Source organism: Ammodytes marinus (genome assembly GCF_949987685.1).
Source record: "Ammodytes marinus genome assembly, chromosome: 11".
Classification (NCBI taxonomy): domain Eukaryota; kingdom Metazoa; phylum Chordata; class Actinopteri; order Uranoscopiformes; family Ammodytidae; genus Ammodytes; species Ammodytes marinus.
In genome coordinates this window covers 12,607,427-12,623,667 of record NC_137215.1, presented here as the reverse complement: position 1 = coordinate 12,623,667, position 16,241 = coordinate 12,607,427, and the positions used below count along the sequence as shown (strand labels likewise).

The 16,241-nt window shown below is 40.2% G+C and overlaps 1 protein-coding gene across 2 annotated transcripts in view; it reads right to left on the bottom strand.

Moving 5' to 3' along the window:
• Positions 1-7,063: 7,063 nt before the first annotated feature.
• anapc1 (anaphase promoting complex subunit 1) overlaps positions 7,064-16,241 on the bottom strand; it is a 54,357-nt gene continuing 45,179 nt past the window's right edge. For both annotated transcript variants that reach the window (XM_080036213.1, XM_080036214.1), the window contains exons 47-53: positions 16,107-16,174; positions 15,805-15,943; positions 14,696-14,782; positions 11,878-11,973; positions 11,106-11,298; positions 8,181-8,312; positions 7,064-7,691 (exon numbers count right to left, since the gene is read on the bottom strand). In XM_080036213.1, coding sequence (XP_079892339.1) covers positions 7,555-7,691; positions 8,181-8,312; positions 11,106-11,298; positions 11,878-11,973; positions 14,696-14,782; positions 15,805-15,943; positions 16,107-16,174 — 852 coding nt within the window. In that variant the 3' untranslated portion in view covers positions 7,064-7,554. The remainder of the gene's footprint in view (positions 7,692-8,180; positions 8,313-11,105; positions 11,299-11,877; positions 11,974-14,695; positions 14,783-15,804; positions 15,944-16,106; positions 16,175-16,241) is intronic.

Here is a 16,241-nt window from a genome sequence, read left to right as displayed (position 1 = left end):
TTGCTCATCACTAAACATCTTTCAATAGTCATTCCTACATTAAATTGAAGCTTAAGGTGTTGGCTTGAAATGTGAACCCCTCACTTTTTCTAACTTATTGTAATAAAGAAGAAATTTACCATCAAAGACACTCTAACACATTGTGACAACCAACCCCATCAAGGGGTCGGTTGTCACACACTATGGGGTTGTTTGTCACAATGTTGTCTTTACGGGAAAAATCTTAAAAAGAAAGTTTAATTTCGTCAAGTTGAAAAATAGGCCTGCATAACTTTATGCATCTTAACACAAATGAGCAAGGAATTAACAAAAAGGAAATCCAAATTAAGACCAGCCTACTGTATGTAACAACATAAAGAACAAAACAAATAGGTCTAACAATAATAGCCTACTCAACTAGGATAGACACATTCACTATCTGAGTTACAGTGATGGCTAACTAAGCAGAGATTGTGTGCCCACTGGTTGCACATACAACACTTCTCCCTTACGGGTGCTGGAGAACGCTTCCATACATTCCAAACACAAACTATCCTCTTCATCTGATGAAGATTCCTCCTCCTGTCTCTTTCTCTTCTGTTTCTTCTTCCCCAGCTGGGGTGGAGTGCACTGGGGTGCAGTAGCCTTGGCAACTGGTCTAGTTTGGGATGCACTGGGTCGTTTTGATTTTGTTGTCCTTTTTCTCTTTTGCATGCTAGCTGCCTTTCCTGCTCAATTCTCTACTTCTCTGGGGTGTCAGTGAGGATACAGCTTGACAATTTATTTTGTTATTGGGTTCCTTTCCTGGCTGCACCCTTTGGATAACATGTGACAACCAACCCCCCAAAAAATGTGACGACCAACCCCAACTGGAATTTATTGCTAGCATCAAGGCCAACAACCATCTGACAACTAATTAGCTTGCTAAAAACAATCTAAACTATAGCTTAACCTTCACACTTTTTTAGGGTAACAAGTGTTTTGTTATAAACCCATTGTGTAAAAGCCTAGAAGAAAAATACTGAGGAGCTAAATATTTTCAATTTGACATGAAAAACACTAACAGTCCTCTCACCTCAAATGCAGCAGTCTAACTCCAAGGAAGACTATGTAGGTGACCTCTGATCCCAGTTGTGGATATTTACATACCAAAATGTAACAGACTGCGCCTTCTGGTTCCGAGATATAACGATTGTGACAACCTACCCATGTGACAAATTACCCCGTTCTCCCCTATTAGTGTTAGAAAATGAATAAGTAAAATAATAATAAATGGTACCGCCATCAATGGGCCGTCACTCCATCCCTCGAGCTAGCACAGCCAGTTTGGCCGAAACACAGAATCTCTTGATTTAATCAGTGGAACTCTTGCTACAAGCGTCATCAGTTTTTTTAATGTTGATAATACAGTATTAGCCAGGGTATGTGGGGGGACTGGTCAGGAATTTGTTGAGTTTTGACATAATTAACAGGGACTCAACTCCTGCCTCTTTGTGAGAAAGCCAGTCTCACTGTTCCAGAATGCATGCGGTCACATGTCACATGAGTATCAAACATCTTTTCTAGTTGAGTATCGCTGTGTTATCAGCTGTTTTTTTTTTGTTTTTTTTCTCCAAAAGTGGCTACAAAGAAACAAAAATCAGATGAAGTCAGCTTCAGAATAATTTCACCTTCACTATTTTATCCTTCATCCCAAACAGACAGATGCCACTGTGTGTGTGTGTGTGTGTGTGTGTGTGTGTGTGTGTGTGTGTGTGTGTGTGTGTGTGTGTGTGTGTATGTGTGTGTGTGTGTGTGTGTGTGTGTGTGTGTGTGTGAGTGTGTGTATGTGAGTGAGTGAGAAGAAATTGAGAGATAAGACTTAAACACACATTATCTGAACAAGCATGTGTTACCACTAACAGCGTGCATCTTGTACTGAGCTGCAGTTGCTAAGTTGCTTCAGACTGAGCGACTCCTTGTCAGCACGAGGCTTTACTTAAAATCATAAAATTGGTGACTCCTCTTTTTCAGGCATTTGTAGTATTTTACCATGTACTGCCCTGCAGCATCAAAGGAAAAGAAGGAAAGAAGAAGAGTCCTTTAACAGGCTTCATTTGGCGACTCCAGGACTATTAAAACCCACCAGACTTTGATTATCTCAAAGACAAACCAGAACACCCACGGGCTGTCCCAGTTCCTGTCTGCCCCGGACTCTCAGTTTACCGTTTTGCTTCATGTGACATTTCCCTGAATGTTTGCTCAGGACATGTTGACTTAAAACGCCACGTGTTTCAAGGGATCCACACAAAAAAATGTCTTGTGTGTTCTGCCAGCCAAACACACACGAAACTGAAGGTCTATAGTCAATAGGAATAAAATAATAAAAGTGCCAGTCCCTAGGTATACTTGGAAATTGAATGCAGACAGTGTGCAAGTAAAACATGCCTGATTTATTTACTTGAAGAATGTATGTTTGCAAAAATATTATCTTTATTATTACTTGGTCCAACATTTTAATTTAAGTTGCATTTAATACTTTTTGCCATCATTTGGGGCAACATAATCGACTACTGACAGTGCATACATATTTTTGAACTTGTTGGCATAAATCATACATAATCCTTGATGAAAAAAAACTATTTGTTACCCTGAAAACCTGGTTTCAAATTTTAAGTATTTCTCACTAGCTAGTCCAGCTTATCTAAACAGTCCTTTCTCAGAACTGTGTAGGAGTGGTTTGATTGGATTTGATAGAAATGGGCCTGGAAACATAAACAAATGAACCACCATTTTTGTTCAATGTTTTCTGAATCCATATTAGTGCCTGGATGTATGCATCATCACTTTTCCAGGTTAGTCAGTGATCGTGATGGTAAGAGTGGGCAAAAAAACAGGACTATTCTTCCTTACACCTCAGGTGTCGCATACAACTGAGCCGATACAGTTTGTAAAGAATATAGAGCATTACAGTGATGGCAAAATTAGGACTTTGTGTTTAAATGGACACAAACAACGTATGCTAGAAAGACATAACAAAAATAAGCAACAAATTGTGTAATTTTGTGGCAAAATTAGACTCCACACAGTGGTGGGTCTAAAATGTACTTTTAACCATAAAAGTATGCAAGTCATGTCTGGCTGCTATTTTGGGGGGCATGTTAAGAGTTAAAATAGTGAGAAAATTCTCCAGAGAAGATTTTGGTAATGCTGTTTTCAACAGGAAACACAAAGATGTTTAAATGTGGGTGGACCAGCAAATTCAGAGCTTAACAGATGTGTCAAAATCCTGTGTTTTGTCTCCCCAGACCAGAGGAATTAGCCTTGGTATGAGGAAGAGTAGAACTACAACTGATAGAAAGGACATTGTTAATGCATGATTTTTGTTTTTCCATTTGTAGGCAGTAAATTATCCTGAGAAAGTTGTAATGTTTACTTATGCAAATCAACCCTTTAAGACAACATTAATCTGACCTCACCATTCAAAAGAAACAAAAGGAAAACCAATATAGTAACATCTAAAGAGTCTGCTCTGTGTGTTGCAGCTCTGTGAAGAGGGTGTGGACTGCTTGTTTGTTCGGATGTTTTCTATTTGCCCAGGAATGTTCTAAGAGATGTTGGTTAGAAATGACCAAAGACTCAGAGCTGGACACACTGCACATGCTAACACACACACTAACTTCATGGCAGAAGGGTTTACATACTCAGCTGCATTAAACATCCAAGACTTTTCAACGACTTAGGCAGGGCAGGGGTCAAAATAATAACCACAGGGGTTTTACCATTAGCTATGCGTCACAATCACTGCTGAAACTCCAACTTCGGACTGTTACGTGTTAATAAGTAGCAAAAATAAACTACAATAACTAGTAAAAATCCTGTTGTTTTCAGACCACCAGCATGGGCCTGACCTTTTCTCCTCACACATTAAGTTTGATTCACATCTCTCCAGGGGCGGTTCTACAGGGGGGCAAGGGGGGGCAGCGGCCCCCCCACTGAAGAGCCTTGCCCCCCCAGCTGCCCCCCTAACTTTTGCATTCTCAAAAATGTACTTGTAAGAACAAACCGCCACTATGTCAACAAGCCACTCAAATAATTGAAACAAACAATACATTGAACAAAAGTAAATTATTTTAAATCTAATCTTATGCCCTGCCCCTCAAATACTTAGCCACGGCCCTGCATCATATGCGCATATCAGCGATCACACAGTTTGTCACACACAGCGACTCAGCGCGCTGCTGTGCCATGCAGCCCTGCGAAGAGTAACTGACCTGCTCCGAGCATCTTAAGGTGAAGTCAGTTTACCCTTGTGAATTTTAAACACACCAATTTAACTTAAAGTTAAATTTGTAATGAATGTAATGCAATGTAAAAGTAGCTAATTCATCGATAAGAGCACATCCATTCATCGTTGGCCAAAAGGGAAATCACTCGCTTGTGACTTGTAGGAGCATATTGCCCTTTTATTAATTTGTAGGCCTATTGTAGTACAGGCAAGAGCTTGATAAAAATATTTAAAAAAAACTTGCATGTTCGGATCCATACAATTTAACAGTGGATCGCCGTTTCGAGAGAGAGAGAGAGCGAGCGAGAGAGAGAGAGAGAGAGAGAGTTGCCGTTTCTGAGGCATTGAGTTACTACAGTGACACTGACAGTGCTATAGGAGATCGATCATGTTTGTTTGAATAGCCAAACATAGCCTACTAAAAACTCTCACATATCACAGCAAACGAGCTGCACAAATTAAACCAGGTTACATTAGGCTATCACATGTTAAAGACATGAATAAATAAGTGGAGGAAAAGAAGAAATAAATGTGAGGGATGACGAGGAGGTTTTATATTCAGACAGAGGGACAGAGGCAGGCAGTGATCAGGCAGGTGAAAGGTAGGCAGAGGGTCTGACTGCAGTCCCAGCCTAAACTACTGTATTGTTATTCTCCTTCCATATAAATTCCACTAGACTAGAATGATATGTCATGTCACTCAAAATAACATGTTTCAATGATTGCCTGTTTTCTGTTGTAGCAATGTGTTGTATAGGGTAAGATATGTAGGCTTAAGACATAGGCTACAAATGTCTTATTTTATCAGAAATGATGATCAATATAATATATATGGGGATTCCCGCTACCGTCCTCCCATGCCCCCCTGCCAAGACCTCTTGCCCCCCCTTCGCCACCCCATGTAACATTTTCTAGATCCTCCCCTGCATCTCTCCCATGAAAAATATCATAAAACGGATATGCATCTGCCCAAAATATGGATGATTAGATTTTGGTCAAGATCTGGGATTTCCACCATCAGACAGTTGTAGGCATTGCATTGTATGCAGTGGTAGGAAAGTCCCTCGGTCCTGGGTATCAATTGTTTTGGCTAAACACAACACTAACTTGCAAGTATATGATAAATTCCAACAGCATCATTAATGGTGCAAATGTGCTCCAGAAAACACCCCAAAACATTTTGGCCCGATACCTGATTTTGTTAACAACTACGGCCATTTGTGTTATCACTAGTTGTGTGTGGCTGTGTACAGCTGCTGACTAATTCTTGGACTTTCAGTTTGATCACTCATTTTACTTCCAATGAGTACCTTTGTGGTATCAATGTTTGATTCATAACTGAAACTGTCTTTTAAATGTTTTACTGTACAAACTCTTATGACAGATGTGTCAGGTGATGAGTGGCTACAATGACATCCATCATTTCAACCAAATTGGTCTCAGATTAGCGCTGCACACCTGAAAACATTATTGACACCACAGGGGCCTCTTTGCCATGTGTTAAAGTATACATCGAGACAGATTTCTATGTGCAAAGAAATTGGGCTAAAGAAATTGCCTGTTTAATAATAATGGATTGGATTTATATAGCGCTTTTCAAGGCACTCAAAGACGCTTTACAGGGTTCCAGGTTCCATTCATTCACACACAGTCATACTGGTGGTGGTAAACTACCATAGTAGCCACAGCTGCCCTGGGGCAGACTGACGGAAGCGTGGCTGCCATTCAGCGCCTACGGCCCCTCCGACCACCACCTCAAACATACACATTCACACGAGGCAAGGTGGGTGAAGTGTCTTGCCCGAGGACTCAACAACCATGACACTGATGGCAGAGCGGGGATCGAAACGCCAACCCTTGGATCATTGGCCAACCCGCTTAACCACCTGAGCCACGGTTGCCCATGATTTAGTTTAATCTTAGTTGAATCTTAATCTATGAATGGTTTCCAATTCAGTGTTGGCCTGCTGTATTGAAATGTTCTGTCTCATGTGAGGACAAATATAGTTATAAAGTTCTCCCTAAAACCTTTTTTGTTAGTTCTGTCTGATTTCATCCATTCAATTGTATGATTGTTTTTATGAACTCGTATCTAAATCAAATTCAGCCTGGTCACAAGTCATTCAAGAACCAGTTTCAGAGATGTAAATGATTATAAAGGTATAATTAGTTTTTTAATTAACTTATAAGTGTAACAAACAAAAACAAATAAGTAAAGCCAAAAGGCAACTTGTTCCCACTGAGAGCAGAAGTTGATTAAGTCCAGCTTTACGCGTGGAAGACATTTATAAGAAAAATACCCCTGGAAGATTAGGGGACTCGATTCATGTGGGAAACTCCCTGAAAAACAAACCCACAGCTTGGTTTTATCCTCGACATTTCTAAAATACCTTTATCTTGACCAAAGGGATGTAACACTGGCTACACAAAGGATGTGTGTTAAGTAAAAAAGACATCGCGGACAACTCTGTATAAAAGCTGACAGGTTTAGTTAATGAGAAAACAAAAAAATAGAGCATTAGAGCTCTTTTCATTTAGTGGGGTTTTTTTTTTGTTTTGTTTTTTAACCTTTATTTATACAGGTATATCCCATTGGGTTATTGACTAGCAACCTCAGCTGGTCTTTAATAGAAACATAAAATACATTGGAAATGCACTCTTGCCATAATTTTTTTTTGTGTAGTGGTGGACTTACTAAATATCAAGATACACAATAAACCACAGTATTCATGAAGTATGCAAGTACTTTTTGGTTTATTGTCTTGCCTTTGTCTTCTCGTCGTCACAACAAAGTAGCCTGAACTCAGGAGAGCCCTCGCAAGCAATATAGACAATGGTGTGAATATGTCTGAATCCTTTCATCTTGTAACAACCAGTCCTTTCTGTCATTGTTTGAAGGTGAAGAAGAGTTGGTAAAAGTGGTAACCCATCGAAAAAGTCAACCACAAAAAATGGCACATGTACTTCATCATTAATGCAACCTAACTTTATGTTGTAAAAAAAGTAAATACAAATATTATATTACAAAATCATAATACTAGTTATCCCATTTTCTAGTGACTGAGAGGAAAAGTTTGTATCATCCAGTTCTTCTCAGAGGCAGGGAAGTCACAAAGCTGTGATGCAGTAAGACACAAGACCTACAGTGGTCACAATGTGTCCCACTTGCTGCTCACACCCGCAGGAGTTACAGGTAAGAAGGGGTTAAGGGTTGTCTGTTCTACCTGTGCTCGCATTGGGAACGTAAGGCTATGAACTGCATCTATGAGAGATGGTACTAGCCAGTTGACTAGTACGGAGCATCAGGATCAAAAGGCATGCAGAGGGAATCCCTGCAGTGTAAGGGGTCCGGAGCCCAGCAGGACGGGTGCCAGTCTGAGCAGGTCTCTGAGAGGGATGCCCAACCCGCTGCTACGCACCAGAAGATCACCCAGTGAGCTGCAGCCTGCATGGAGAGAGGATAGAGCGTCAGACTAGTCCTACATCACCTGTCACAAGAACTATTTTACCTGGTAGCTTGCAGTAGTTCCATATGAAGGGATTGAATAATGTGGATGAGAATTAAAATAGTCAGCTATTTTGGAGAAAGCTTGCAGGCAAAATCAGAGAATATCTCCTCACAATCTGCTACATGTCTGTACGCTGAAAAAAATATCTGGTATCAATACACAGCCTAAACTAAAGGTTTGAGATGATTATTGGTGTAGGAAAGAAGACATCTGAAACCTGCGACGAGGAGCCCAAGTTAGACACATACTTTTTGGAAGGGGACAAGACAAATTCAATTAGTTACCACCACTGAGTAATATTTCAAAGCTGCATAGGGGAGTTATATTCCTGCTGATGTGTGTGAACAGTGCACTGTGTGTTCACATACAAATACACATTATGTGCACACAGGTTGTCTAGTTAAGAGTGAACATGTTTTCCTTACCCTCCAGCTGAGTGTGTGTGTTCCTGAGGCAGGGGATGGAGCGGTACACCAGGAAGCAGGCCAACGTGATGGGCTGGGCGTCCTTAGGGAGGGACTCGCCCCTTATGTAGGACCTCAATACTGAGCTGTGATCTAGGTGAGAAAAGGAACACAAGGTGTACAAACAGCTGTCTGTCTAAAGTAAAAATATTACTTTTACTGGACAACACATGCAAACCACATTCTCTTTATAAAAGACCAATTCAAACTAATTATTTAAGTCAGCTGCCTCTCAAGCAGGTTGTTGTCCAGTTTCATCCTTTGTTGCACCAAGAGTATAAACAACTTTGGTAAGGATTTTAAAAGTGAGAACAGGAAAACCTCACAGAAAAAAAGGTGTGGGAGTTTTAGAAGTAAAGGTTCTTGCATGAGACCCAATGTCTGATATGCATTATACTTGGCCTAAAACCTCTTTATACAATGTAAACCACATGCTGCTACATTTCTTCTTCTAATCAATAATGTTCCCTGTCCATAGTATACTAATAGTAACAGTAATTCATGAAATTCCATGAATCCCCCCATGACTTAAGTTATATTTCAGATATTTGTCAGTGTCCTTCAGGCACAACATCATAGCAGCACTGACGTCTGAGAAAGACTGAAGGCACTGAGAGTAGAAACAACAATCATAAAAAGTAACAAAGATGCCTAGACACATAGTTCATCCATGGCCAGTTCCAGAGGAGAGCAGCATTCCTGATAGTTGAGGTCAAGTCATTTTCCTTTGAAACGTCTCCCACAGACAAGAGGCTTCACGAATCATGAAAGTTAAGGCATGTTTGAACTGTTCATATGATCTCCGTTAAGCCAAACCACTTCACCTGTTTCCCACGCCTGGCACTGTATTTATTACTGCCAGAGAGTGTGAGTGTGATCGTGTGCACGCATGTGTGTGTGTGTGTGTGCATGCTAGGAATGTGTTTTTGTTTGAGTGTATACACAGTCTGTTTAACTTTCAAACTATGACATTATTGTGCTACACCCTTAACAGGAACAAGATGAAACACATCCAGCCTGTGACATACAAAACCAGTGACACTGCTGCTAAACAAAGTCAAGAAGATTACCATTTTGTCTCAAGTAGTCAAGTACAAATGTATTATATAAAGAACTGTTTGTTATTGTTTTTTGGGGGGCGAGTATACACATATAACAGTATATAGTTTTTATCCTTCAATCAAATGTGTGATTCACATTTAAATGATGAGCTAATGTCCGGCTTGTTTATCGTCCAGGTTTTGGAAAGCGGGACAAAAGATTAGAGTGCAATGGTTACTGGTTCATTCATGGTCATATGTTTATGGTCATATACTGTTAATTCTGTGTCCCAAATGACTCACAACACTCCCTTATAGCTTGATTTATACCTTATAGGGGGGAATAACAGCAGTCATGATGTGTACAACTTTTAGGGCAGGTTCTGATTTATAGTTCACATCACCAGTGCATCACTAAACAGGTGTATAAAAGGTCAACAGGCTGTATTGAGTTGTAATTACTATGAATTATTAGGACTATCACTATACTAGTCTTAATATCAAAAACACTGGCTGCTCTCGATTCAGTTGCATTGGGCCTCATTTATCAACCGTGCGTAGACCAGAAAAGTGGGTGTACGCACATTTCAACAGAATACCTCAGCATTTATCAATTTGGACGTGAGCGTAGGGTGCGCTCAAATCCCACGCCAGCTCTCACATCGTGTACGCAACTTTGAAAACAGCATGGACTTGCAGTGCTGGCTGTGCCATGTATTCAATGACTTTGTTGGACAATTGTTAGTAGATAATACTAATGCAGTGTTTGCTCAGACCGAGATAAACATATTAATCACTCAAAAATATTCAGCTTATGGTGAACAACTGAGAAGCGCTGATTCAATAGTGCGCACACGGGCCACTTTGGAGCGCTGCATGGGACTGTATAAGGGCAGTTGTCTCCGACTTGGAGCAGCTGGGGGGACTCTGCAGCACGGGGGCTGCATTCATTCATCTCTTCTAAAATGTTAGCCTAAGTATTAAATATGTAGGGTATGCAAGTAGTACGCTGCTGTTTAAGATTAAAACACAAGGCACAACATTCAGCATAGCATTTTATTTATTTGACGCACTTTTGAGATTTTAGCGAGCGATTTATTTCCACCATTAACCGGCACGTTTCGGCCTGTTTTTCCGATCCCGGACCTCGGCAGTAATGGTCTAGGATCGGTGGTGTAGCAGGACGTCAGACGCTCTCATAGCTGGTGGTTGCCTGGCCCTTTGGAGGTTACGTGTCGGTTTGTGCAGCTGACGGCTGACCAATCGTGCCAAGCATGTTATTTTTAGTTTTTAAAACGCTTTAGAGGAGTGCTATCTGAAAGGGCCAATACATTCTAATCATTCAAACCTCTGCAGACGCATATTTATTTCGTTCAATCTAGTGCTGCAAATCAATATCAATTAATAATTTTTTTTTATTATTAATCAGTTGGTCAATACAAACTTAAAAAATATAATTTTTCAATTGAATGACTAATCCAGAAATTAACAGCGTCATCTCAGTTTAAGTGCAATGCATATGTACTGTCAAAATGTATACATGAAAATCCTTTTCATGATTTTAATTTATTAATTTGTTGAACATTTCACAATCAGTAAAAACAAGACGATCAGCATTGGTGCAGGAGGTGTAGCCATAGAATATTTTATATTTGATTTACTTAATAAAAAGACTCACATAAACCGCTACGCTACGTCAAAATCACAGAATAGTAAAGTAAGTAAAAGTCATTAAAGCAAAATCTATCGGTCCAAACTGATCCGCCTCCATCCATACATCCATCCAGCCATCCATCCATCCATCCATTCAGCCACCCTCCCTCTCTCTCTAGCCCCTCCTCCTCACCTTTGAGCCAGCTGTCCAGGGCCACGTCCACCATGTTCTTCATGACGGGCAGGAACTCGGAGGTGAGCAGGGCGTCGTGACGGTTAGCGGGGCCGGCACGCAGCACCCTGCTGTCCCACAACTCCACCACCAGACGCATCTGCCACAGGGGGAAGGTCTGCAGCAGGTCACCTCGACGCAGGGCACCCACCACCTGAGAGACACGGGCAACAACACAGCTCACATACCTTTAACATAGGAAGGAAGGATCTCCATCTCTGCCAGTGATTTAGGCTGTGATCTATTGGTGTATCTGTTAATGGATATTTTTAAACTTTACACACAGAGTTCCGTCATATTTGATTGACAGACTGACACTGACAATGAAACATGTGTACGGCAGGGTAAAATTTATAAGAACCAAAACACTATTCAAGAGGAAATTATGAATCGGGAATACATTTCCTTTGTGCAACAGCCAACCCACTTAATGCTTTGAAGAGGAATTTAGTTTCCTGTGCTGGGCTCAAAGATCATTTGTGGCAGCATTATGATGAAATGAAACGACGCCCACACTCTGAAGGAGAAAATGTACCAAGTAAAGGCTTGATCAACCAATCAGCTTGTTTTACGTGCAGGTCGGTAGTAAGCTATGTAGATATTTGAGAGGCGTTTGAGTCATCTCCTCTGCAACCCACAGTTACCCCAACATGTATAGGAAAAGCAAAATATCCTCTATAATGTTCAGGTGTAGGTGTGTGTGTGTAGGGGTGTGTGTGTGTGTGTGTGTTACCTGCTCGATAGCAATATACGTGGGTAGCATCTCTGGACATTCCTGCGTCACACATTCATACAGCATTGCTGAGAACAACGCTAGAGTATCCTCTCTCTGCAAACACAACACAGAGTGAGTGAGTGAGTGAGTGAGTGAGTGAGTGAGTGAGTGAGTGAGTGAGTGAGTGAGTGAGTGAGTGAGTGAGTGAGTGAGTGAGTGAGTGAGTGAGTGAGTGAGTGAGTGAGTGAGTGAGTGAGTGAGTGAGTGAGTGAGTGAGTGAGTGAGTGAGTGAGTGAGTGAGTGAGTGAGTGAGTGAGTGAGTGAGTGAGTGAGTGAGTGAGTGAGTGTCCATGAGCTCAAATATACAAAAACATAAAAAGGCACTTTTCTATTTCAGTTTCCATAATCATAATGTGAGTCAGATGCATGATAAATCCACACATTTGCATCCTGATTCCATTTTTATATGTATCACTTAATACATGTACTTTTGTGCTTTTAAAAAAGGTTGAAAATGAATGCCTTTCAAATGGCTTGGAAGGTGTGGAAAGTTAAAGGACACATTCAATTACAGAACATCACACCGCAAAATAACTGATAACAACTGATAATAACTGATTTTCCTTTCTGTGCCATCTAAAATAAGGGACCTCTGTGAATTCCATTAAATAAACCTGACGCTGTGAATAAGCAGCCTCTTTACTGAAAACAGGTCAAGTGAATAATAAGCAGATTGAGAATCGGTCACGACAAAACCTTACAATCTACTTGAACTCTTTAAAACATCCTGTGTGTGACATATAAAGTTACCTCGTGTTCAAAGCTGAGAAAAGCTGCACAGCAACATGAAGTGCCCGCTCTTAAGTGTGATACAATTAAAAAGGACCTGAAACCTCTCTTTTTAATTATCAGCCTCCAACTATGAGCAATGAGATCCCTCATGAACATAAGGTTTCTGCCAAAGTTTGTGTCCAAGCTATAAAGACAACTGTTTTCAAAGGCTGACCAGTGCTCCCTGTTAATATGAAAGTGAACTGTGAAGGGGTCACAGTCACCGTTTAAGGTCTTTTTCAGAATATTTCTATCTAGACCACAGACATTGTTGAACCTTGGAAACCTGTTTGTTAATCCAGACACATATTTAAAGCTTTCAGTTAATTTAATATAATCTGTTACATAAACATCTAAAACCTAGCCTGGTTCTACCAGACCATCATACTTCATTTCATTTGTACAGAAGGTCTGGAACTGCTCAATTGACAAACGTTCACTCACTTGGAGGCGGGTGTCTGTTGCTGCCATAACCAATCGCATAGCGTTTGGTCGTGACGTATGTTTTGCGCCGGACCGGCCGGAAACCAACGAAACTCAGCAAAGCTTGTTCTTGCTCCGGCTTTAATTTATCGATATTCGGCAGCGATGCCACAACAGACTGAATAGCTTCTCTCATATCCTTATCCATTGTCTTCCAGTGACTACAACTGAAACTGGTGCACAACATCGACGTCATCGTTCTCAGCCACTCCCTCTGTTTTCGCTGATTAGACCGGTAGAAATCTGTTTGAGCAGGAACGCATGAATATACTGCAGACCCAGACTGACTACTGAAGGGAAAATAAAATTTGAGCGAAACTAGGTAGGCGGGCAGAGCCAGGCTATATACAACACAGACAGAAAGTCAAGTCAATACTATTTGCTTTTAATTCATCGTTTACAAAAAAAATTCATTGTGCATATTGATGTTTTAAATTTTTTTCAGAAAAGGTGATTTATTTGGAGCTGGCACATGAGAACAGGCTTGAGAGTTATCAAATATGGTGCATGCATTCTTCCTGGCAATTAGAGACTAGAATATTATTCCTGTTGTATATATGAGGAGTTTAGTGAGGAAAGAGTAGGCATACCAACACCTCTTTCTTTTGATTATTTGTGCTGCCAGTTTCCTGAGTTGAGTCTATATTTAACATCCAAAACATTCCTAGGCACACATATTTGTGACTAGATATGAGGATTTTTATAAACACTCAATCCTAAAGAAGACCTGATTCAGGATACACAGAATATAAGTAGAAATGCAGGGTGCATGAAAATGAGTTTATTTTGTTTTTAGACCAAAACAACAAACATGTCTGGGTGTTTTCCCCGCTAAACCAGATGACTGGGAACGGGAGAGTTTGGAGCCAGGTTTCAACAGAGCAAAGAATTTCTGCAAAGACGGCCAAATCAACCCCACACTAACTCAAAACTTATGGCGAGCAAAGTGTGAATTAGTGTTCGGTTTCCATTGTGGCTCTGAAAAACATTTAATGACATTCCTCTATTAAAGCCAGAGCACTTCAAGGAACTACAACTTTGTCTCCTTCCTGGTTTCCTGATGTTATTAAAAAGGGATAATAGTTTTGTTTCCACTACAACAACACTGAACTGTACCCTCTTATACAATGAATGTGTGAATCAGGCTATAAGACACACAGTATCCACAAAGTCAAATTCCCTTATACTCATAGGCTTGCTGAAAAAAAAGACCAAACTCCTCAGTGTTTTCAGGTCCATAAACTCAAATCTATTTCTAGAAAGAGTAACCATGAGCCAGGTGAACCAGCTGTAAACTTTTTAACGCATAACATGGCATGAGTAAAAGTATTTACAAAGAAGAGATTTACACATCTGCATGGTGTCAATGTCACATAAAGTAAGCAAACAATTGTTAGCTTTAATACATAGCCCGCTTATATAGACTCACAATTCTTTTGATGAGTGAAATCAGCCACAGGCTTTCTCTCGACAGTAAAATGGCTGCCACATGCACACTTGTCTTCAGAGTGACCATACTCACATGTTTCATTCCTTCAGATGTTTTACAGAAGAACTCAGCAAAGGAGACCAGGGCAGGCTCGGAGGTGAACGTGGATATGGCGTCAGGCTGCAGAATCACATGAGGAAATGTTAAGAGGATTTCGCATACACCAACACATAAGGTAATATTATATTTCAAAAAAAGAAAGCCTAAGGATATATATATTTTTTCAAATTCAGAAGGATGAATGGAAGCAAAGGAGATAAGGTCAAGGGAAGAATAAAAGGAAGGAAATATGAAAAGGTGTAGGGAAAGTGAGGACAAGTGAAATAAAAAAGTTTTATCTTTATCTTTCTTTTTATGTACTCAGGACTCACAGGTGTATTGACAGCGGACACTGAGGCCAACAGAGACCCAGAAATAGTTTGTCAACCAAACAGCTGCATGCTAAACCGGTAGTGACAACCTGCGCAGACTGGACACAACCGGCAACTGGGGGGGAAGTCAATTAAATTGCACTTCTATTTATAGCGTTGTGGTTTTGATGCAGACTTGCTTTTATAAACGTGTTGCCTGGTTTCATACACCATTATTAAAAGGAAATGACAACAAAGGGCATTTTGATTTGATGTTGGGTCTGTTTTGTCATCATGTCAAGATGTTTCCAACAGAGATGGACTTTAAAGGCGGAAAATGTTTCCATGATTTAAAGCATACACAGTTAATGTCAGGTTTTGGCTGTTCAACCATCAGCTGGAATCCCATTGTGGAAAAAAGCATAGACATCAATTTCTATACCAACAGTATATAAAAATGATATATGATACTATATTCATGAATAATGAAGCAAACATTACTTCTAGTTTGTGACATTTTTAACACAACATTGACTTTTTCAATGTCTTACAGTCCTTTTTTCCCTCAAGGTTTTTCCCTAAATTCTTGAGTCTGACTTTAAGCACCTCTTTTCAGAATGTCTTGAGCATTAACGGATAATAAATCAAACACCTTGATGCTACTGTAATTATTATACATAATTTTCAATAATGAATTGCTACTGAAATTTCTATTGTACTTTAATTTTTCAAAGAAAAACAAAGTATGTGCATACTCTCGAAGTATGCATAGTTGGTGACTTTAGCGTTTACCTTGAAGGACCTGACTCCAGACTTGCGGTGGTTGACTGTGGAGGACAGCAGGCTCTTCCAGCCTTGTGGGTCATCTTTGTAAGGAAGCTGACCTGCCCGTAGTTTTACATACAACACTCCATCTCTGGACAGGATGGACCTTAAGGGAAATATACAGCCATATTGTCCACTTAATCAATCAACCAAATCAATACATGAGATCACACTGTGTATTTAGTTCTGTCATTTGAGTGACTGCCTGTTGAAACTCTGTTTAAGTTCTTAACAGATGACGCGTATCCTTATGTTCCCTCTATACTAACTTTAGATGCTGTGTTTCTTTGCTGAGGTCGACCGACAGTTCCCAGTATCGTGGTCCCTTAACTTTTACCTGCAATAAAAAAAATAAAAAATAAAGTATTAAAATATTAGGGTTATTGTCTACACCTACATCACCT